Source organism: Dreissena polymorpha, chromosome 9 (genome assembly GCF_020536995.1).
Source record: "Dreissena polymorpha isolate Duluth1 chromosome 9, UMN_Dpol_1.0, whole genome shotgun sequence".
NCBI classification, from domain to species: domain Eukaryota; kingdom Metazoa; phylum Mollusca; class Bivalvia; order Myida; family Dreissenidae; genus Dreissena; species Dreissena polymorpha.
Window position 1 is genome coordinate 11613593 of NC_068363.1, and position 25363 is coordinate 11638955.

At 34.6% G+C, this 25363-nt stretch overlaps 1 protein-coding gene across 1 annotated transcript in view; it reads left to right on the forward strand.

The window, feature by feature from the left end:
* Positions 1–6479: 6479 nt before the first annotated feature.
* Positions 6480–25363, forward strand: part of LOC127844037 (dynein axonemal heavy chain 5-like) — a 159562-nt gene continuing 140678 nt past the window's right edge. Inside the window, exon 1 of the mRNA XM_052373992.1 lies at positions 6480–6689. Within this exon, the coding sequence (XP_052229952.1) occupies positions 6576–6689 (114 nt within the window). The 5' untranslated portion in view covers positions 6480–6575. The remainder of the gene's footprint in view (positions 6690–25363) is intronic.

The following is a 25363-nucleotide window of genomic DNA, read 5'->3' on the forward strand; positions in this document are numbered from 1 at the left end:
CAAATTCGGATAACCTCGGCGTTAGCAACCTGTTAGCGTCCCTTGATACGAGGTAGCAAACAACCTTACCCGTTTTGTATTCAAAAATAAATGGAAATTATTCCTAATGGAAATGAATCATTTGTTTTATTGAAAATCTCAAATATTGTTGGATGTAATTCAGGTGCATCATCTGATATCGCAAAGCATCATGCAAAAGATGCCATACTGTTAAATACTTGCTATTGAACTTAATGAAGTACATTCTGTTTAAAAAGGAACTTTGTATCCGAATAGTTTTAAATGTAACTGATTCATACATGTAGAGCCACATATTTTTGGAGCAAGTTGTATGAAGATTGAGCAAATATATATACACTAGTGTTCAAGGCGTGTTCGGTAATTTGATATATTCACCTTTTCTTTGAAGCCAAATGACACCGTTTTACGCTTGGTCAAACTTTTCTGACTGGTCTCTTTTATGTAACCTAGTGATCAAGTGTTTGACCACACAATACCCTTTTTTAAACTCTGCCTAAATATCATAGGGACACAAATTTAAGTGTTCTCAAGGCTTTAATTAATTTAAGATAGTAACCTAGTTTTCATATAACGTACATGTAACCATGTTTCTAACTCGGCTGAGAAATCGTTTGAACTAAGGAATTTTGAAAAAAAAATATGAATAATTGGCGAATATGTGTTCCCAAGCATGTTTTTATTAACCTATTGATTTGTGTTTTACCCCTTGTACACCCAGTTTCTTAAATGCCATAATAGCATTTAGACAAATGCTCTGGCGATGTTTTATGAAGATTAGGCTATACATGTTCCATCTTGATTGTTCGCAGACTTTTTGTTTAATTTGACCTAGTGCGAGGTTGAGCGCTCTAAAACCGGTTTAAACCCCAATTCCTTGTATTGACCGTTCCAGTGTGTTGGCCCCAGCTTTATTCTTCTATGTGTGTATGTTGTTTCGTATTGTGCTGTTTCGTACTGCTTTGACGATTGGTCACTTTCCTTAAATAAAGAATCAACTAATTGTTTATAATGAAAATGCAATACTGCTCCAGCAGCCAGAGTTTCACTTCTTTATATTAGTTTCTGACCTAACATCACCCAGTTATGAACTCTGTCAAAAATCATTGCGACAAATGTTCTTACCAAAACTGATGAAAAAGTATGCAGCAAATGTGGGCTCTAATGTATTCAAAAGCTTTTGCTTTAATTAATCATTTAATTTGACTAACTTTTTTACCTCATGTGAATCAGTTTCTAACTCGGCTGAGATAACCTTGGGTCAAGTGCGAAGACCATCTCGCATAAATATTGGGCAATAAAAATTGTCACTGAGCATTCACAAGCTACGAGCATATCTGCTTTGACATAGAGACCGGTCTAGTTGTTGATACCAGATTACCGGGTTTTGAACTCTTCCAATAGTATTGGGACTAATGTTTTACCAAGTTTCATGAAGATTTGCAATAATGTGACCGATACAGTTTTCACAATTTGTGTATGTACTCGTGATCTAGTTTTCAACTCATATAACCATGGGTTTCAAACTGAGTGAAGATATTATTGGGACAATTGTTCTGATCAAAATTGGACAATGTGGCATATAGAGTGTTTAAAAGCTCCTTCTTCTATTTAATAGAGTGATCGTGTTATTAGCCGCTCATGACCCAGTTTCTAACTCTGCATAGATATCATAGGTTAAAATGTTCTGACCAAGTTTTATAAATATTGGGAAATATAATGTGACTTCTAACGTCTAACGTATTCACGGGATTTTTCTAAACTATGTCTAGTGACCTTTTTTTACGTGACCCAGTTTGAAACTCAGAAGAAATTTCATTGGGAAAATGTCTTGACCAAGTGTCATGAAGATTGGGACATACAAGTTGTCTATTATATTAATATAAGTCACTGGAAATTTGAATTCAGTTTTGCAATTACATGTATTTAAATATAGAAAATACAATACGGTATAGCTTGCAAAACCTTTGACTTTTTGCTCAGGTGTTATGCAAACATTTCTGTGAAACATTGTCAAACTGGGCAGTGATTTACGATTGTTCAGCGTAATTGTTTAAGCCAGCTTTTTTGCCTTAAATGACCTTTACATATAACGCCAGCAGACCTGAATGAATTCTTCGAAATTTGCCATTAGCTGATTAGGGCGTAATCCCCCGGAACATTCGCAACCTCACCGCGCCTTTGTGGTATAGGATGCAATACTGAACAGTGTAGGGAAATGCGGATTACTCTCTCCGTGTTCATACGAAACATAGACACACAATTTTGTCCAGTTACAATTACTCATTACCGGTTAATCCCAATTCCAAGACGTTCAGGGTCAGAGCTGGGGTCAGAAAATCGTCAGTGGAAAACGGAATGTACTATCAATAAACGCCTTATGTTAATACCACAGTATTATTCCGAAAAAAATTTAATAGCACGAGTTAAAGAGAATAAATAATTTATTAAAACTGATCGAACATGAGATGTGTTTGTCAGAAACACAATGCCGCTTGAAAGAAAATGTCAATATATCATTTGGCAGGGTTTAGAAATTATCTCCCTTTGAAAGCGTATTACTTCCCTTGGATTGTAGGTTTTGACTTTTGACCTTGAAGGATGACCTTGACCTTAACCTTTCACCACTCAAAATGTACAGCTTCATGAGATACACATGCATACCAAATATCTAGTTGCTATCTTCAATATTGCAAAAGTTGTGGCCAATGTTAGAGTTTTCGGACGGACGCACAGACTGACAGACTGACAGACGGACTGACGGACAGTTCAACTGATATATGCCACCCTACCGGGGGCATAAATTTGACATGTGTCTTGTATTGTGAGACAAAATACCGAAATAGTATAGTGTCCAGTATAGATGGGAAATCGTTCAATTATCTAGCCTCACATGTGTGACGTGAGCTGTTGATCGGTCTGAAAATCTTTCCTGCAAGCCATAATAGGCTACCGACATTTGTCAGTTTACTTTGAATACCACAGTGAGACATCGATTTTTTTTATTTATTTACAAGACGCGATGATATATATAAAGGCCCGCGTCATGCAAAAATGGGCCTTATGCAATATGCTGCCAGCGAAGCATCCGCACATTCTTGTCAGGACATGCATACTGATGAGGACACTCAGGAGATACCACGAAACCTTGCGTAATTTTAATAGCCGAAACCGTAGCTTGATCGACGCTGACCGCTTGTGCCATGAGACTAATTTTCGCATGATGCGTATATAAAAGTGTTATTGGAATGTGTGGAAAGAAATCTTCGTCATAATCAAATATCAACCAAGTGTTTTAATGACGAAGAAATAATGAGGGCACATATGTTGTAATATCACGAAGTAAAAATGTGTATCTACGAACACTATTATGTGTACGTGCTCTTCGTAACAAACATGGCATGCGGTGGATACGCAATACTTAAACCTTCTTTTAATTTAATAACTTAGAAACATAAATTGTCAACCTTTAATTCAAAGTGAGGATACAAATCTTTTTTCCGATATTTCTTGTTATGATTAAAGCTATGAAAGGCAGACGGTGAAGATATCAATTACTCAAAAATGAATGCATTAATACATATTTTACGTATTCTTATTACCGGTAATACATATTTAACTAGACTTAAAGGGGCCGTCCAACAGATAAAGCGTCGTGTCGACGCGATTAGATATTTTGTAAAACTACGAGGATTGCTTATATAGCTAAACAATACATGCGTATTGAAAGCCTTCCCTGTCTTATACGTCAACGAACCTATATATCATGTCGATGTGACCTTATATTATGTCAAAACGTCATAATATGATATGCATTTGTCAATATATTATGTCAAGCCACCCTTACATTGAGTCAATATGTAATTATATTGGGTGCATTTGTCAATGTATCGTGTCCAACCATCATTATATTAAGTCAATCTGTCATTATATTGGATGCATTTGCCAATATATTATGTCAAACCATCCTTATATTGAGTGGTTTCGTTATTACATTGGGTGCTTTTGTGAATATATTGTGTCAAATCGTCATTATATTAAGTCAAGTCATTATATTGGGTGCTTTTTTCAATATATCGTGTCAAACCATCCTTATATTGAGTGGTATCGTCAGTATATTGGGTGCGTTTGTCAATATATTGTGTCAAACCATCCTTATATTGAGTGGTAGCTTTTGTCAATACACTTGAACACCGTTATTTCGAAGTCGTCGGGACCGTTAAAAAAACTTCGGATTAACGATTATTCGAAATAAACATTTAACAGACGACTTCTTTGATCCTGAAAAAATATAACATTGTGGAATTCGCATGGTTCGGTCACACTGTACTTTTAATAATTGTTTTACTTAAAAACGTAAACTAGTCAGATAGCAATAGATTTCTACTTGTAACAAACGGAGGAATAAAACGATTCTTTTTCTTCTTTTTATTCTTCTCTAATTACAGAACATATAAAATATAATGCATAGCGCATCATACATGTAAATACATATGAATACATTTTCGGAAATGAATTCACTTTTTTTTAAATAAGACGCGATGTCTTTCTGAACACCGGCGTTAGCAGCATTAAACTGGACGCGTGTAACATATTTCTCCAATTCGTCAAGGAAATGGAAGAACTGGCTTCCGCCCGTGTTTTGCTCACAGAACTGCCTTACGTCGTTGATGCATGTGGTCACACGTTGATTAGATATCATGTTCATTCATGTGTTGTCGGCCTCGTCGTCGGCTTTTGACGACATTATAAAATTAACATACTACGCGCAGGCGACAAAGGTGAATTATCGGCTTTGACGCACAACGCGCAGACGACATAGGTGTGAAATTACGCTCAGTGTTTTGCAGTTTTGACTTCGGATTAAAGATTGATAATAAGGTGCGAAATATAGTGTTGGGACCGACATAATCACTTCGAATTAACAATTTTCTTTGGTTTAATGAAGTTCGGATTAACAATAAAATTTTACATTGAACAAAGAAGAACTACAATCGGGACCCGAAAAATACTTCGAAATAACGGTGACTTCGGATTATAGGTGTTCGAAATAACGGTGTTGAAGTGTTTATTGTGTCTAAACATCCTTATATTAAGTCAATCTGTCATTATATTGGGTTCTTTTATCAATATATTATGTCAAACCATCTTTATTTTGAGTGGTTTCGTAATTATATTGGTTGCATTTGTCAATATATTTTGTCAAACCATCCTTATATTCAGTCAATCTGTCATTATATTGGGTGTTTTTGTCAATATATTATGTCAAGCCATCCTTATATTGAGTGGTTTTGTCATTATATTGAGTGGATCAAATTGACCGGGTAATGTCACAATTTGCACAGATACGTTTCCGCCAATTTTTGCGCGAAGGTATCGGTGCACAGTGCAATACGACCCGGTCAATTTGATCCTCTCAATATAATGACGAAACCACTCAATATAAGGAAAGTTTGACATAATATGTTGACAAAGGCACCCAATATAATGACGAAACCACTCAATATAAGGATGGTTTGACATAATATATTGACAAAAGCACCAAATATAATGCCCGATTGACTTAATATAAGGATGGTTTGACACAATATATTGACAAACGCACCCAATATAATGACGAAACCACTCAACATAAGGATGGTTTGACATACCGGGGGTAATATATTGACAAATGCACCCAATATAATGATTGACTTATTATAAGGATCGTTTGACACAATATATTGACAAATGCACCCAATATAACGACGAAACCACTCAATATAAGGATGGTTTGACATAATATATTGACAAATTCGCCTCATATAATGACGTATTGACATAACATAAGGTCACATCGACATGATATATAGGTTTGTTGACTCAATATTAGTGTGGCTTGACATAATACATTGACACAAGCACCCAATATAATGACATATTGACTTCATATATGGACAAAGTGACTTGATATATTTATATTGTGACACAACAATGTTTTATTTGTACGTATAAGACAGTCAATGCTTTCCATACATGCGCTCTGAATATGAGCGTGGATCGTCTAGTGGTTTAAGCAGGAGGGTTTTTACTCCAGGACCCCAGGAATCCAGGGGTCAGTGGTTCGAGCCCTGTTGAGGGTTACTTTTTTTTCCTTTTTTAAAATTGTATTCTTGTTTTTTTACTGGAGGTTTATAGTTCAAATGTTTAAATTTATCAATATAAAGCATTTAATGACAAGCTTCAATACATGCCAAAATCTGTTGAACGGCCCCTTTAAATTCCGTGTTTTCACTTTTATGAATGTCTTATTTTAAATGATTCATTCAAAGTTGTGAAAGCCTATAAAACTTAAACACTTAAACAGTTTAAGTGTGCACAGTATGAGTTTCTATGACAATGTGTAAACATAAAGCCCACTTAACTGCCAGGGTACGCTAATTGATGGGCTAATCTTTTATCTCGATTCTCTATTGATCCGACACTCGGTTGTCTAAGGTAGTGTATTGGATTGTCAGTGCTTTAAGTTTGAATAACTTTCATGGTTTAATGTTTGTAATTCATTGGAGATTGTAACAATGGATTTAAACCAGGGGCCTGTCCCTGGGGTGGGGACACCAAACGCCAACAGTGGGGCTAAAAAGGGGCGCCTTGCTGGTCTGGCTTTAGGAGAGAACATTAAAGAAAAGCAGGTTAGTTTTATACGTTATTTTACCTTTCACTTTATTTATTGCTCTTGGGACAATGCTTTTTTATTTTTGATATTACAATCATATCTTAGAGAAGAGTTTATTATTTATATGGGGGAAATATCTCCGTACTTAGAACCAAGCTAAATTATCTTCGAATCCCTTCTGTAATTATATTTTGTATTAAGTACTGTGGATTCATTTACTTTTGTAATGTGTTGATGTGAAATTTTGTGGAGTCTGAAAATCTGGAATATCAGTTTGATCCTTATTAAATTCTTTGATTTTGTTTTCAATGGCATAAGAATTTGAAAATTTACTTTCATTAAACTTTTTCATTTCTTGGCCCCATGAAAATTAATGTCTCTCTAATAATACTGGTCTCACAGCATAAAACCAGGATCTAAAATCCTACCAATGTATATGTTTACCCCTGGACCCAGAATGAAATGCTTCAGGTATCACTTTCAGTCTGAAGTAAAATGAATAGATACAGTACATCACACTCAGGCAATGATTGTGTGTGCACTGAAATTGTCTTGTCTCTCTGACCAACACAATTCTCCAACATTGCTCCAGATTTGCAAGAATCAAACTGCTCAACATTTTGATTTTAAGCAGTAGTGGTAAGTCTCTGGTCAACAATATTAAGAATAAAGCAACTTTACATACAGGCAATATCGTCTCATGAATGTTGTTCCAAACAAAAAGTAAATCTAATTTGCATCTACAATTTTTCTTTAGTAACACTATGTTAATATTGTGAAGAACATAAGCTCATTACTATAGAAGTAGCCATATATATCCTAAGACTAAACTATAAACTAGTAGGGTTCTTATTTGTTTTAAACAGTGAATAAAATGGATGTTCTGTATGAGATTTTATGATTTGAACTTGAATGTGTTTATGACCATAGTTGCCAGCCTAAACTAAACTGAAAAGTGTTGAACTTAAAAACCAAACATGATCAAGTAAGTAACTTTGGTCACATTTTTAGTTAATTTACATGGATCTGTTACCCTCAAATAAAAGTAGCCAAATATTTACACAGACATTAAAATGCAAACATCATTTTTCACTTATCTATTTGAGTAATGATTAAATAAAATATCTTTATTGATTCATGCAAATCTCTCGATAACTACTTGAATTTTATCGCAGATTTTCAAGTATAGGAATATATTAGCTAGATTGGACGAGTGTCATAAATTTCCAACACCTGTGGGGTCATTATATAAAAGCACATTCTTGCTTCAAAAGGAGTTGATTTCCAGCATATACTGTTGAAAGTTCAGTATAATATGAGTTTCTTACATAACTACCCAATAGCATTGACAACATCAACTCCTTCAAATATGAGTTAAATGCTTATTTTATTAACATGCAGTATTATTTTAAATTACTAGCTCATACAATCTGTCTTGTTCCAATAAATACCTCCGTGACTGTTTTGTGAGTATTCTGCTAATGAAATAAAAGGTAAAAATCACAGAATTAATTACTTCTTTTTGCAGTCATCAAAATAATAGTTATGAGCCTTGCTCTGTGAAAAGTGGGTTTAATACATGTGCGAAAAGTGTCATCCCAGATTGGCCTGTGCAGTCCGCTAATCAAGAACAACTTTTTCCACTTTTATGGTATTTTCTGTTTAAAGAAAGTATCTTCTTTAGCAAAACTCCAGTTTAGGCAGAAAGTGTTGTCCCTGATTAGCCTGTGTAGACTGCACAGGCTAATCTGGGACAACACTTCACGTTCATGCATTAAACCCCCTTTTCACAGAGCACGGCTCATACATAAAATGCCATGTTGATTATGGTTTGGCTCATATAAAACTGATGAGCCATACAATAACTCATCTCAAAACCACTAATAGTAGATAACTTATAGATATTGCATACAATACGGCAAACAAAATTATTCTACCTCATAGCTTAAATTTTACTGCAAGATTACTGTCGTCATTTAATATGCCTTTTTTTAAACACGAAATGAATTTTAAAGTATCGACTTGGATATGCATAAAGAATGAAAATAAATATCACAAATACAAAAACTGGTTTGATTATTGATATACCCGTCTCTTAAAATGAACGCCTCTATTTCTATTCTTTATTAAAGTTTGGACTGTTAATGTTTAGAAAATTGATGCCAACCATAAATGGGTTTGAATCTGAATGAATTAGAATCATGACAATGATTAGGAGATTTTATTCTTTTCTTTATTAAATATTTAAAAAGTAAACACAAATATGTAGGTAAATTAAAGCATTGAATATTTTATAACATAATGTTGTCTCTTGCACCCACTTGATATGAGTGGCATCATGCAAAAAAGGGTCTTATGTTATATAAGGCCAGCTGTCTGGTCAGGAGTTAGGCTGTCTACTTATGATTCCACATAACCGTATAATAGAGAATAACAGGTTATTGCCTGATAGTTTTGCAATATATCAGTTGTTTTTTTATTCGTGCTGAGCCTGATATATTACAGTACGATCAGGCAGTTACATGTATATATATAGTATGTTTTTTCTGTTAACCTCTACGTCCCTCGTTTTATAAGAAATAGTGAAAAATATTAGCTATTACGCTGCAATTTTTGCAGGAATGCATTATGCTTTTTATGCCCCCCTTCGAAGAAGAGGGGGTATATTGCTTTGCTCATGTCGGTCGGTCGGTCCGTCCACCAGGTGGTTGTCATACGATAACTCAAGAACGCTTGGGCCTAGGATCATGAAACTTCATAGGTACATTGATCATGACTCGCAGATGACCCCTATTGATTTTGAGGTCACTAGGTCAAAGGTCACGGTGACTCAAAATAGTAAAATGGTTTTTGAATGATAACTCAAGAATGCATACGCGGCCAACAGGGCCCGGCTAATGCATTTTTGAATGCATACTGAAGCTAACTGGTCTGTAATCCTGAAATCTATAATAATATCAGTCCAATAAAACTCACTTTAAGTAAAATACCGTGGATCAGTAAAAATATTATCAGAATATGAGATTTTTTGTATATTTTGTAATTAAATATTGTGTTAATGTTTATTTTGAATTAATAATAATAAGCAGACAGGGGAGTAATACACTATTATATCTTCTTATATACAGGGGAAAGAAGCAATAAGTTTAAATTTATTGTTACAGCATTTGCCTCCCTTGTAATATATTTAAATTTACCAATGTAAGGCTAACTGCATTTTTGTAAGATACTACTACTACTACTACTACTACTACTACGCTGCTGCTGCTGCTGATGATGCTGCTGCTGCTGCTATACTACTACTACTACTTCTACTACGACTACAAACACTACTACTACTACTACGACAAACAACGACTACGACTACGAACTACGACTAAGACGGCGACGACGAGAAGACGACGACGACGAAGAACTACTACGACGACGAAGACGACGACGAAGACTACTACGACTACTACGACGCCGCCGCCGCCTCCGACGACGACGACGACGACGACGAACAAACTACGACGACGACTACGAACGAAAACGACAACGACAACGACTACGACGACGACGACTACGACGACGACTACGACGACGACGAAGACTACTCAACTACGACTACTACAACAACTACGACTACTACGACGACTACTTCTACTAAGCGACGACGACGACGACGACGACGACTACGACGACTACACGACGACGACGACGACTACGACTACAACGACGACGACGACGGCTACGACGACGACTACGACGACACGACGACGACTACTACGACAAACTACGACTACGAACAACTACTACGACGACGACGGCTACGACGACTACTACTAGACGACTACTACTACGACGACTACTACTACGACGACGACTACGGACTAGACGACGACTACTAAACTACTACGACGACGACGACTACGACTACTACTACGGCGACGACGACTACTACTACGACGACTACGAGACGACGACGACGAAACGACGACACTACACTACGACTACTACTAGAAACTACTACTACTACGACGAACAACGACTACTACTAACTACGACTAAGAAACGACGACGACTACGACTACTACTACGACTACGACTACTACTACTACTACTACGACTACGAACGACTACTACTACTACAACTACTACTACGACTACTACTACTACTACTACTACTACTACGACTACTACTACGACTAAACGATACTACGACGACGACTACGACTACGACTACTACTACGACTACACTACGAAGACTACTACTACGACGACTACACGACTACTACGACTAACTACTACGACTACTAGCTACGACTACGACTACTACTACTACTACGGACTACTACTACGACTACTACTTCTACTACTACTACTACGACGACTACTACTACTACGACTACTATACGACACTACTACACTACGACTACACACTACTCTACACATAACACTACGACTATACTACACTACACTACCTACAAACTCACTACTACGACACCACTACTACTACTCCTATACTACAACTACCTACTACTCTACTCCGACACATAACTACTACTACTACTACTACTACTAGCTACAACTACTTACTCGACACACTACTACTACTACTACTACCTACTACTACTCGACTACTCACTACTACTACAACTACACTACTACACTACTACTACTACTTCTACTACTACTGACTACACTACTACTACTAACTACTCTACTACTACTACTACTACTACTACTACTACTACTCACTACTACTACTACTCTACTACCTACTACTACTACTACTCCTACTACTCTACTACTAATACTACTACTTCTATTATTTTTGACATTTGGTGTGTTAATAATGACGTTATGAGTACTTGCGCTTATAACTTGTAAAATAGTTATTTTGCTGTTTATGTTGCTTCATCTATATAAAATATATAGCATATTGGCATCAAATTGTTTGTCCACTTGAATCTGATTCTATTTTAACAAAAAAAATAACTTTATAGTTGATTACGATTAATATCAACTACCTTCAAACATTTACTGATATATGACAACTTCCTGTTTAACTGATATTAAAAAATACATCAGACAGTGTTATACCAGGCAGATATCAATGCAGCGGTATGATAAGACAATAAAGCGGACAAGGTACCTCCTAACCAGACTGCACAACTGCACAGACTGGGCTATATATACAAAGCTATTAAGAAACAGGAAATATCTTTTAAAACAATGTTTGGTGTTAATGTTAATTATTTGTTGATATTGAAAAATAATAGTCACTAAGATCAATAAGGTCAAATAGTAAGGACAAATGTCATGGATTTTATTCTGAACAATTCTTAGCAGCTATTTATGCACATACATTCAAAATGAGGACGAACATAGTTAACAATTTTATTCATATGATAATTTTACACATGTTGATGTAAAAATTGAACATTTTTATGTCGCTTAGGTGTGTTTTTTAACAAATGCTTAACAAATACAAAAAGGTCACTAAGGATCAAACCTGGGTTAGACAGCTACACTATAAAGATACTTGGCTACCAGTATACAGTTATGGTGAGGGTTTATTTGGGTGTATGTGGGGGGATATAATGGCAGGTCAAATAAAAATTACCATGTCTCAACAATTGTGTAATTTTCAATTCCCAACTTGTACCAGAAGTTTAATTTACGTCCACATTCAGCTGATTGTGTCATTGAATCATAAAATTACACTTGAATCATAAAATTACCATTTGTGGCATTAAACCAAATTGGCTTTGGGCATTTTATTACCAACAAGAATAAGCTTTTAATCAAAGAGCATGTATCAAGAACATTTATGGGATAATTGTAGACAAAGAAATCGTACCTTGCAAAAAAAGAATCACGCTTGATTGGACGCAGATCTTACAATTGTCCATTGTAAATACCAATATTTAATTAAGCATCAACTGTGGAGTTGAATAGTTATTTAAACCTGGATCATCAAATTTTCTGATTTCGTCACTGTATTTAGCAACTTAAGTACTGGTACATGAAATAATCAAAGCGCTGAAGGCACTGAATTTGTTCGCTATTGCATAATCTTAGAAGCAACTCAGTTTTCAAACTTATGTTATAGCTTTTTATATCGCAAGTTTGAAATGAGCACAACCCATTCAAATTTTAAAGAGTGTGTCTTAAAGCACAGGTCGAGATGTGTGTGACTGTTTATCCTCATATTTATGTTATAGAGATAACTTAGACAAAATAACAACAATATGTCTTTTTTTTCACAATTGGTCGCTGCACTGGCAACCATCTTCAGAATTGTGGTTGCCTTGCTTAAGAATAACAAGCCTAAGGCTGTCGTCTGCTGCAGTGTACCAGTTACAGGGCCGTACCCAGGAAATGTTGACTGGGGGGGCCCAAACGGGGAGGGTGCGGGAGGGGTTGCCCCTCCCAAATAGATTTTTTTATTAGGCACTGTTCAAGGCGAATTTTAATGCATATAGAAACATTTGTTGTGTTATAAATTTATGGATATATAACAAGTAAATCAGCACCTTTCTGAAGTCTAAAGCTTTAACCATTACAGGCCGTCCATAAAGTATGTCACGCTCCAGGTGGGGGGATGGTGAGTAAGAAAGTGACAGTTTGTGACATGGGGGAGGGGAGTCAGGCCATGTGTGGTGTCACACATTTATTTAAAAAAAAATTGTATACTTTTTTAATTATTTCTTTAGTAGAATTTAAAAATAATTTTCAACAATTTGTGAAACATTTGAATTAGTTTTATGTCAAAATAAGACGAATTGCGTATCTCCTGATTCTGTTGTTCGAATGTTTAATAGGCAACTTGGCTGGGCCGGCTTATTCAATAGGCACAACCTCCACACAGATTTCAATGACGAAATAATTGGACTGTTCCATTTTTAGTTAGTAAAGGGTTGAAAGAAAATCTAAATTATAATTTCGTTTTTATTAGAGGTTAACAAGTGGATAAATATTCATACTGCTCATCGTAACAACCCTACAGTTATAAAAGCCTGTAATGTGAAAGTTCTTTTACCGGTAAGTGAAATTATAATACGGTTTAATAGTGAATCGAGTTTTATATTAAATTTAAATTAAGTATTAATTTTAAAAAAATGTTCGAAAGTGTGAATTTGTGACGTACTTAAGGGAAGGGGGTCCAAGATTTTGTAACAGGTTGTGACATGACGGGGTAAAAATGGTAAAAAAAAGCGTGACATGCTTTATCAACGACCCCTTGGTGTGAAATTCACACACATGTTTAAAGCTTTAGATTTCAGAAATGTATTACACTTTATAAAGAAGTAAAAGCAACCTTTGAAACTAAAAAACCTTTATTATGAAATGTAACATAAAAGTATGACTTTAGAGGAGGTTTGATTTCAAAGAGAAAATACTACTACGATTTCAAAGAGAAAATACTAGTAGGTTATATGTCAGTTACTGGCATATAACCTACTAGTATTTTCTCTTTGAAATCAAACCTCCTCTATATAAAATTTTAAAGTAAATTCATTATAAAATGTTAACATCTACAAGACAGTTTTTACAGAAATGTTTAATAAGCTATGACTCTAGAGGAGGTTTGAATTAAAAAGAGAAAACACTATTATCGTTCAGACCATGATCTTCTGTATCAGTTCCATCCATTCGCTGTTTCTCTTTCCTTGTCCAATCAAAAGATGTGTTACACCCACCATCAAAAGATGAAGCATTGAGCACCATGGGTAATTGACATATCGGGGATGTGTGTACAAGGTGATAAGAAAACAATGCCTAGGGGCTTATCTCCACTGGCGAGTAAATAAGCGCTAATCCCCTTGTGTATCAGGGGTATAAAACACATCTGCACATTTGTATTGCAGGGAAGTGTACTGTGGGCCCTTTCATGTGAGAAAATGTGCAGTAGGCCCATTATTAAAAAATCATAACTCGACATCCAGCTGGGGGGGGCCCGGGCCCCTGGGCCCAGTGCGTGGGTACGGGCCTGAGTTAAGAATAAACAGAAACGCTTTAAGCATTTGTCGTCTGCTAAATTTTACTGGAGTTATCCACACAGGCGGTCATGGGTTACGGGCCCTACCCTAGCTAACGCATACTGATTTGCAAAATTGCTTCTGCATTATTTGTGAGCTTTGCTCACAAATAAAAAATGGGACATAAGACATGAATACTTTAACCAAAATCAACGATATTTAAAGATTGTGGTATTCTTTTTGTTTCTGTATGTCAATCAGGGTGTAGTGAAGAGAACAGTTAACATATTTAATGACTTTTTAAATGTAACCCAATGGTGTTAATAGAAAGGTCCCAGCATTGGAGACATTAAGTTTCAAGAATAATCAGTTCAACAATTCTTCAATTTTCTTTGTATTTAGAAGTTTTGTCTTTCAATGAGTTAAACAGCTCACATTTTTGTCAGACCTATAACTTTTGTTTTATTTCACTTGCTTGTTATTGTTGAACATTCTTTGTCTCAATTCATTCTTCAAAAGCTTGTTTTGTTCATAATTACAACTAATTTGATACAATTGTGGCTATAGTATGGTTTTGAACAATGTACAGTGGTTGTTGTTTTTTGTATTCATTTACAAGTAGTGGCATAAAGCTTGATTCATTTGCAGTAATTTAAACACATTTGTTATGAAATGAAATTGTTGACAATTTAAAGGGATCTTTTCACGCTTTGGTAAATTGACAAAATTGAAAAAAGTTGTTTCAGATTCGCAATTTTTTCGTTTTAGTTATGATATTTGTGAGGAAACAGTAATACTGAACATTTACCATGGTCTAATATAGCCATTATATGCATCTTTTGACGATTTTAAAACCTAAAAATTATAAAGCGTTGCAACGCGAAACGATTGAATAATTTGGAGAGTTCTGTTTTTGTCGTTAAATTTTGTGAAACTACGAAGATTGCTTATATAAGGTATAAAATACGTCAAGTATGTGTACTTGGTGGAATAGCTCAGTAGGCTAAAGTGTTTTTACTTCAGGACTCTGGCAGGACTACAGGGGTCACTGGTTCGAAACCTGGTCCGGGCAATGTTCTTTTCCTTTTTTTTATTTTATTCTTGATTTTTTACTGGAGCTTTTACGATCCAATGTTTACATTTATCGATATAAAGCATTTAATGAATAAGTTAAAAAATGCCAAAATCTGCGAAAAGGCCCCTTTAAAAGGAAGTTATTCACACATTTTTTAAGTACATGTATATTTTTAAGAGATATTTTAAATTGCCTTTTCTTTCAATTATCTAAGCATGTTGAAAAAAAACGAAATAATTATTCTCTGGTAAATAAATGAAAATAATATATATGAAGAGCCTTTAGTTATAGGCTCCACTTAAGTTTAAAATGAGTGAACATTATAATGAGTCATTAAAACCCAATCCTAAACATTGCAGTATATGCATGACACATATTTTATGTGCCAGATATTGTTTGCAACAATTTTTAATAGTTTAATCCTTATTTCCAACAAGAAATATCTTTAAAAAAGATATACGGCGTTGATTGTGGTTGGAGTTAATGAAAGGTAAAGAGTTCAATGAATGAGATCAAAGATAGGGAATGTCTTTTTCTGTGCAGTTCTTAGCTGCATCAAACGCAATACGGGATGATACGTGGAGTTTTCGCGGCTTATTTATATTATTACATATTGCTGGTCATAAACCTATACCCAGTGGGCATCAAACGTTGTGCGAACCTTGCTGCAACGTAATATTTAGGTCGCAACGTCGGCAACCATTACCGAACGTTGCATACAAAACATTACCTGGACGTTTCATCAAACGTTGAAGTTTGGTTGTCACAATGATGTATATGAAAGTTTTCCCGACATTTTTTTCCAGCGTTGCTGCAACGTTATATTTAGGTTGCATATGAAAGTTGTCCTGACGTTTTTTCCAACGTTGCTGCAACGTTGTATTCAGGTTGCATTCAAACGTTGCAGTTTGGTTGTCACAATGGTGTATATGAAAGTTTTCCTGACGTTTTTTTCCAACGTTGCTGCAACGTTGTATTTAGGTTGCATTCAAACGTAGTATTTTGTAATTCTTTTTTTAAATAATATAAAAATAAGAACTATTTACTGCCAACCGCCCTTTCGAATATTATCAGCAGATATGCACACTGTCGAGTCCGTTTCCTAGAAAGAACAAGTACTTGGTGTCTATAGAGGGGATAATGAAACGCTCCCCGAGTAGGAATCGTACTTTACAATAATACAGTTCATGCATAGCATCAATTCAAATATGATTTCTTGTAAATTTTAGAAATTCAATTTTTTAAATTGTACAGATCAGTTGCTTAAACTTAAAGATGCTGAAGATGAACTTTAACTCAAAATCGCCGGATCAAATATATTGTTTAATTAAGTTGTGTTATGCATTAAAATGGTAGAATCTAGTTTCAAAGTTTCAACCAAAAATAAATAGTCAACATTTTTGTCTGAAACTTTCAGCTGTCGCCGTGGTGTAGTGGAAGAGGTGTCCGCCTAGCGATCGGCAGTTGGTGGGTTCGAATCGAAACAAAACGTTTCATTAGACTTCAAATAGACATCCAATAATGGTTCTTTCTAGGAAACGAACTCGAAAATGTCCATAACTGCCGATAATAATCGAAAGAGTGGTAGGCCTTAAATAGTTTTTTTTATATTTTTTATTTATTTATTTAAAAAAAATTAGAATTAAAAAATACTTCGTTTTAATGCGACCTAAATACAATGTTGCAGCAACGTTGGGAAAAAACGTCGCAGCAACGTTGGGAAAAAACGTCGGGAAAACTTTCATATGCACCATTTTTGTAACCAAAAAGCAACGTTCGAATGCAACCTAAATACAACGTTGCAGCAACGTTAGATGCCCACTGGGTAGATACAAAACAGAAAACCAAAAGAAGAACGGAAGTAAAATTAAAACATATGAGTCAACCGGCCACACCCGAAGTATCCGTACATATTTTTAATATTTATACACGCGTTCTTCGAACAAACCTGTTTTAGTAATTTGTCTGGTATTGCTATTTGATTCGATTATTAACAGTATCGAGAATCATCGCTTTCATGCTTAATTCATTAGTCAATATGATGGAATAATTCTTTTTAAATTATATTAAATCATATAATTAAAAATAATATTTATCATGGTATTGTTGAAAACACATTAAGAATCTATTATTGACATACCATATTATATCGCTGGATATCTTCATTTAACATCTTTCTGGTCTAGAGAAAGTTCCAGTTCACCTAGTTCACGCTATAGCGTCTTTATTATGTAACGATTATTTTCCTGGCCGTGAACTCCGATCAGCACATAGGGTGAGTGGCCGCAAATTGACCCGATATACCTCGCGGGTTGAAATGCAATGCATTAAAGTGAGTCTTCGCTTCCACTGCTCTCTATACTTTTACATGTTAACATATTGACAGGAATATGGAAGTTAGTACTAAATATGAGAACATAGCCTTTAAGTGCAACGTTCTCGCGCTGAAAATCTTCTGAAAATAAAAGGTGGACGCACAAATTGTATTGATGTCGAGATTGAGTGTAAAACTGTTCTATCTATTAAGCCTTTTCATTAGAGATAAAATTGTTTCATGCTGAACACGCAGTAAAACAGTGTTACAAAGACGTGGACATGTTTCCAATGTTCTGGTCGTATTCTCAAATCAACCAATGCAGTCAATGAAGTGCATTCATCTGTACTTGGCTGTGGGAAATTTTATTTGAATTCTATTGGACGCTAACAAAGGTCACGTAAGGTGAAAAGCTGGCGTAGTCAGCTCCGCCGAAAAAACAGAAGCTAACATTTGTAAAAGCAAAACAAGGGAACCGTAATGTGAATACAATGTAATAAATTGCTATGCATAACAGATTTTGCACACATTTTAAGGCATATTATGTTAAACAAATATTAAAGATAAAATAAACTGATCAACAATAATAATAATAAAATATTTGTGCACAGATTTAACAGTATATGCAACATGCTTGTTGGTGTATTAGGGGAGGTAATGTTGTATTAGAGTACATATTTGGTCATTTTGTAGTTATTTCCCTTACATGAAATTCAATATTATTTATATACCATAGCAGCATGTGTCATTTATTTGATATTTTACATGTTACATATTTGCACTAAACTGGGGTGCAACAACAATTTATTTTGAGGTCAATTCATGACAGACAAAAAATTTAATGAATAGCAGAAAATATCCATTGGAAATTGAAGGTTCTTGTCTTATGTATAATATGGGTCCTTTATTGGTCCTATTTAAGCACTCGTATGAAAAGTATGGACCATGTGTATGAGTGTTCCTAACTACAACATGTGCCCTACCGGTATATGGGTCATATATGAGCATTCCTTTTTAAAGTATGGGCCCTGTATATGAGTATTCCTATGTACTATGATTCCTGGATATCAGTCATAAATAAACAATCGTTTGTACAGTATGGGTATTATATCAGTCTTATATAACTATTCCTTTGTACAATATGGGCCTTATATCAGTCATATATGAATATTCCCTTGTACAATATTGGGCCTATATGGGTCATATATGACTATTCTTTTGTACAATATGGGCCCTATACCAGTCATATATGAATATTCCTTTGTACAATATGGGCCATACATCAGTCGTATTTGAATATCCCTATGTACAATATGAGCCCTATATCAGTCATATATGAATATTCCTTTGTACAACATGGGCCCTATATCCGAGTCTTATATGAAAATTCCTTTGTATAATATGGGCCCTATATCAGTCATCAGTCATATATGACTATTCCTTTGTATAATATGGGCCCTATATCAGTCATATATGACTATTCCTTTTTTACAGTTTGGGCCCTATATCAGTCATATATAACTATTCCTTTGTATAATATGGGCCCTATATCAGTCATATATGACTATTCCTTTGTATAATAATTGGGCCCTATATCAGTCATATATGACAATTCCTTTTTTACAGTTTTGGCCCTATAACAGTCATACATGAATATTCCCTTGTATGGTCCCTATTTGGTCTAAGTGGGATTATTTTTACAACATGGGCCCTATATAAGTCTTAAATTAGTATTCTTATGTAAAATATGGAACCTATATTGATCCTATACCAGCAATCCTATATACACTATGGGTTCAAAGTGTTCCATATTTGAGTATTACTTAGTACAACATTTACTCTATGTTTGTTGGTCTTGTATTAGTATTCCTATGTATAACATCCAGGGCTCTCTATTGATGTTATATAAATGCCAATGTATGACATGGAACTTATTACAATGTTCAATGCATTCACATTATGAATAGAATAATAGAAATAAGATATGGTCCCAATTATGGCCATTCCCATGTACATTATGGGCAATATATTTGTCCTATATATATGATCCCTCTTATGTATAATATGGGTCCTTTATTGGTCCTATTTAAGCACTCGTATGTAAAGCATGGACCATGTGTATGAGTGTTCCTATTATAAGTACAACATGGGCCCTATATGGGTCATATATGAGCATTCCTTTTTAAAATATGGGCCCTGTATATGAGTATTCCTATGTCTTAGGTTTTTATTTTTAATAATTATTAGTTCATACTTCATAACATACATTTTAGCAATATATTTAATTTAGATAATTCATGATACCTCATATCATCAAATTACAACTGTCAAAATATCTATGTTTTGCAATAATTGATAACATTATCAATTGATCTTAGTTTCCAGCTCCTGTCATATTTTCTGAGCACTACTGTGATAATTAGTTTGATCTCTTTTGAACGGTGATATATATTTTTTATTTCATTAAATAATTATTTTACTATGAACATAGTTATGTTTAAGGTCAACATAGTTATGTTTAAGGTCTGCCTCTTTTTGTCATGCCACCAATAATAAGGAAGGACCACAATGGAAATAAGGGCTTGCTCTTTTTTGTGTTATCCTTGGTTTGGTGAGCATGTCATAGTTTATTGTACATGATATAGTTTTTAATAATTGCTTATTATTTTATTCTATGTTATGTTGTGAACTGTGTATATGCTTCCTATGCCGAAATAAATCTATCTATCTATCTATCTAACAATCGTTTGGACAATATGGGTACTATATAAGTCTTATAATACTATTCCTTTGTACAATATGGGCCCTATATCAGTCATATATGAGTATTCTTTTGTACAATATGGACCCTATATCAGTCATATATGAATATTCCTTTGTACAATATGGGCCCTTAATTTACCAGTCATATATGAATATTGCTGTTTACAATATTGGCCCTATATCAGTCAATTATATGAATATTCATGTGGGGCCTATATGGGTCTTATATGACTATTCCCTTGTACAATATTGGCCCTATAACAGTCATATATGAATATTACTTTGTACAATATGGGCCCTATATCATCATATTTGAATATTCCTGTGTATAATATGGGCCCTATATCAGTCATATATGATTCCTTTTTACAATTTGGGCCCTCATAATATCAGTCATACATGAATATTCCTTTGTATGGGCCCTATTTGGTCTATGTGGGTTTATTTTTACAACATGGGCCCTATATAAGTCTTAAATAATTAGTATTTTTATGTAAAATATGGAACCTATATTGGTCCTATACCAGCAATCCTATATACACTATGGGTTCAAAGTGTTCCATATTTGAGTATTACTTAGTACAACATTTACTCTATGTTGGTCTTGTATTAGTATTCTTATGTATAACATGGGCTTTATATTGATGTTATATAAATGCCAAATGTATAACATGGAACTTATATTCCTGCTTAAAATGTTTTTTCAATGTGACACTTGTACCAAAATGTGTTATATGTAAATGATATTATATTCCAGTATAGGTGGTTATAGAAAAGTCTTTTTTTTATTCATTGAATTACATAAAGTACAACAGAACATTGTTACCTTTAAGGCCCTATTGATTCTTTTCTTCTTTTTTTATTTGCAATAGTTTGCAAATATTGACTGTACTTGTAATGTTTACAACCAATATCTGTTATTCAAATTGCATGCTGGTTTGTTGGCATTATTAGAATTAAAAGATTATAACTTTAATACAGACTGATTGAAAGCTGTTAAGCCACGATAGCAGTACCTTTTCAATAATTGCATTTGCAATAGATTAACCCTTTGATCGTGTGAATAATTAACAGCTTTTACTATCTTTTTTTTTAAATTGGATATCAAATTGAGGTTTACAAATGCTTAAGGACACAAACATTATTTTATTTAAAAAAAAACACATTTTTTTATGAGATCCTTTCTTTGGATTTCCTAAGTTTCATGTAAATGCAGTCAGTAAATAAATGGAAATAGTGTCATTATTCTTATGCAGGACAAGATTCATGCATAAAGTGAACATTTTTAATACTTTTCTCACCACATTGATGCTTTTTTATGTTAACCATGGATCAATATCCACATTTTCCATCAATTGCTTTTGAAAATATTCAAATGAGGTCTCATATTCCATTTTGTTGAATTACTGAATTGTGAAAATATACATTTGTGCGACCGTGCATGATATGAATTCCAATGGCATCCCATTGAAGTAGAGAAAAACTGTTCCATTGAACATTATTCATATTCAGCCATATGAAGATGTCATCGAACAAAAAACCATAGGCGTAATGAAAAATACATTAGGATTTATTTATGAAACATTAAAGTCCGTAACTAAGGATTAGATGCAAGTACACCTCACCTGGACTTGTGGTCCATGTGGATTGGAAACTATTGAAGATCAATTTTCTAGGATGTTAATACGAGCATCATAAAACATTGGTGGAGGTAATAGTTCTCAGGACCTTTTGTGGTGTGTTACCGAGTGTTTCTCTGTGATTTAAATAGTTTCGATAAGGTCAATAACGTCGCCATTGATTTAGGATAACAAGGGCAGGTGAAAGGGTCCTTCTGTGCCTGAAAAATGGCATCTGATGAGGATAAAAAGCAGCACTACAAGAGACGACAGAGTGTGTTTGTGATCCCAGATAAGATTGTAAGGGTAAGCTGCCATCTGCTGATCTCTTGTAGCTTCTTGTAGTAGTTTGTCTTCAATGTTTGGAGCTTTTATGACCACATATGTACTCATTAAAGTGACCCAGGGGGTCAGTATCAAGGAGTTGGATTATTGAAACATCTTCTTATAGGGGTTCAAGAGGGAGGGGTTCTTAAATATGGATCATTTTCACATCCAATGAAACTTCTTGATAAAATAATACATACGATACTTTTGTATTTGTACATTTATGTTTTGCATGTAATACTGGTATGTATTACATGTAATACGGGTATGTATTACATGTTATTGTAATAGGTAGTAATATATTGAGCAAAAATTGTGATGATGACTGGCAAATCTTAAACTGTTTGATTGGAATTGTGTTTCCTTTTTAATTAGCCAAGTGGACTGTTAAGAGAGTACTGAACTCTAGATTTATACATTTTAAGACAATTGATTTAAAATATTATACTTTGTTAACTTAATCATAACAAACACATTTAAGATACAGTTATTTTTATGCTCCCCCAAAAAAATTTGGGGGGAGCATATAGTCGCCGTTTCGTCCGTCCGTCCGTTTGTGCGTCCGTGTGTCCCTCTGTGCACAATTTTTGTCCGGGCTATTTCTCAGCAACTAATGACCGGAATTCAATGAAACTTGATGGGACGCTTCACTACCAAGAGGAGATGTGCATATTATCAGCGGGTTCTGGTCGGATGATTTTTCACAGAGTTATGGTCCTTTGAAATTTTCCATTAACTGTACATATAGTGCAATTCTTGTCCGGGCTATTTCACAGCAACTAATGACCGGAATTCAATGAAACTTTATGGGAAGCTTCACTACCAAGAGGAGATGTGCATATTATCAGCAGATTGTGATCGGATGATTTTTCACAGAGTTATGGCCCTTTGAAATTTTCCATTAACTGTACTTATAGTGCAATTCTTATGACCGGAATTCATTCAATTTGAAACTTTATGGGAAGCTTCACTACCAAGAGGAGATATGCATATTATCAGCGGGTTCTGGTCGGATGATTTTTCACAGAGTTATGGCCCCTTTGAAATTTTATATATAAAAATTATTGTACCCCCAACTACTGTGCACTCAAGATGCTTCCTTTTATCTGAATATATAGTGCAAAATTGTGACAAAAAAACCTTTGGGGAGCATCACCCGTCTCCGACGGTTTCTTGTTTTTTATATTTGAAAGAATACACTTTGGTTGAATCATTACATTTATTTGTTTGTATTTATATGCCGGCCAGATCAAATGATCGTGGGTATATTGTTTTTGGCCTGTCTGTCTCTCTCTCAGCTGATTGTATGTGTCACAAAACTTAAACCTTGGTCATAACTTTTGCAATATTGAAGATAGCAACTTGATATTTGGCAGGCATGTGTATGTCATGTAGCTGCACATTTTGAGTGGTGAAAGGTCAAGGTCATCCTTCAAGGTCAAAGGTCAAGTATATGGCTTCAAAGCGTCGCATTAGGGTGCATTGTGTTTCTGACATACACATCTCTTGTTTTTGTGAAATTTGGAACCTAAAAGTATAACCTATCAAGAAATTTATATAAAAAAACTTCCATGTATATAAAGGTAATTATTTTACTATTTTTGTTGACTTAATTATTTGCTTAGAAAAGCTTACATTTCTAAATATAGAATACGGTCAATACATCACTGGTTTACATGAGCAAGTAAAAACAAACGACAATTTTTCTTGAATGAGCAACATACACCTCTAGCTTTATTCCCTTACATAATTTCTTTGCCAGTACAACAGACAAACACAACTTTGTTTTTTGGTAATAGCCGCTGGGACTCAAATGGCTGTCCATTTATTATCAAACTTAACATCCTAACAACAATCATAAAACATACATCACATAATAGCACGCATGATTGAATCTTTCCTCAGTCATCATACAGTATCATATGTCAATTTAGTTTGATACATGTATAAACTATTCAATTCCATATATTATTTCCATAATATGAAATATTCACAAATCACTATAAAAAATAACATGAACTCATGCGAGTTCCCCATACTGAATGACAAAAACTGACCAACTGTTCACTCATGCACGAATATCCTCGTGCTTTTACAGCACCCCCTAGTGGCAAATACATACTGATTGGACCGTAATTTTCGTCTCATTCAATAAATTTTAAACGCCAAAAATCATTTTTCTTGTGAACTCAGCGTTTGCTTACCCACATTTTGTTTAAACCTTCACCACTTATTTGTAGTTCTTTAGAAAGTTAAATTTAATTATAGACTTCTCTTACTAGATTTAAGTTTTAAAGGCTTCATTTCCAAACCTTAGATACTCAGGTGAAGAGCAAACAGCATTAAACCTGAACGACAGACTGCGAGTTACTTGCATGCTGTTCTGGTTTTATGCTGTTTGTACGTAGCCATTTTCAATTTGCTTCTGAGTGGAAAAGGGTAAAACACAAGCAAAAAATAGATCCTCTTTTAACATATACCAACTTCAAAAACCATATGTGAAAGTGCATGCAATATATCCAATCAATGCCTACTTTATCTCTTGCATATGACAAGTTCAGCGCACTGAACAGTGGTTCAGAGCATAGCTCTATCATATCTGTAATGCAATGACTGACCATGCAG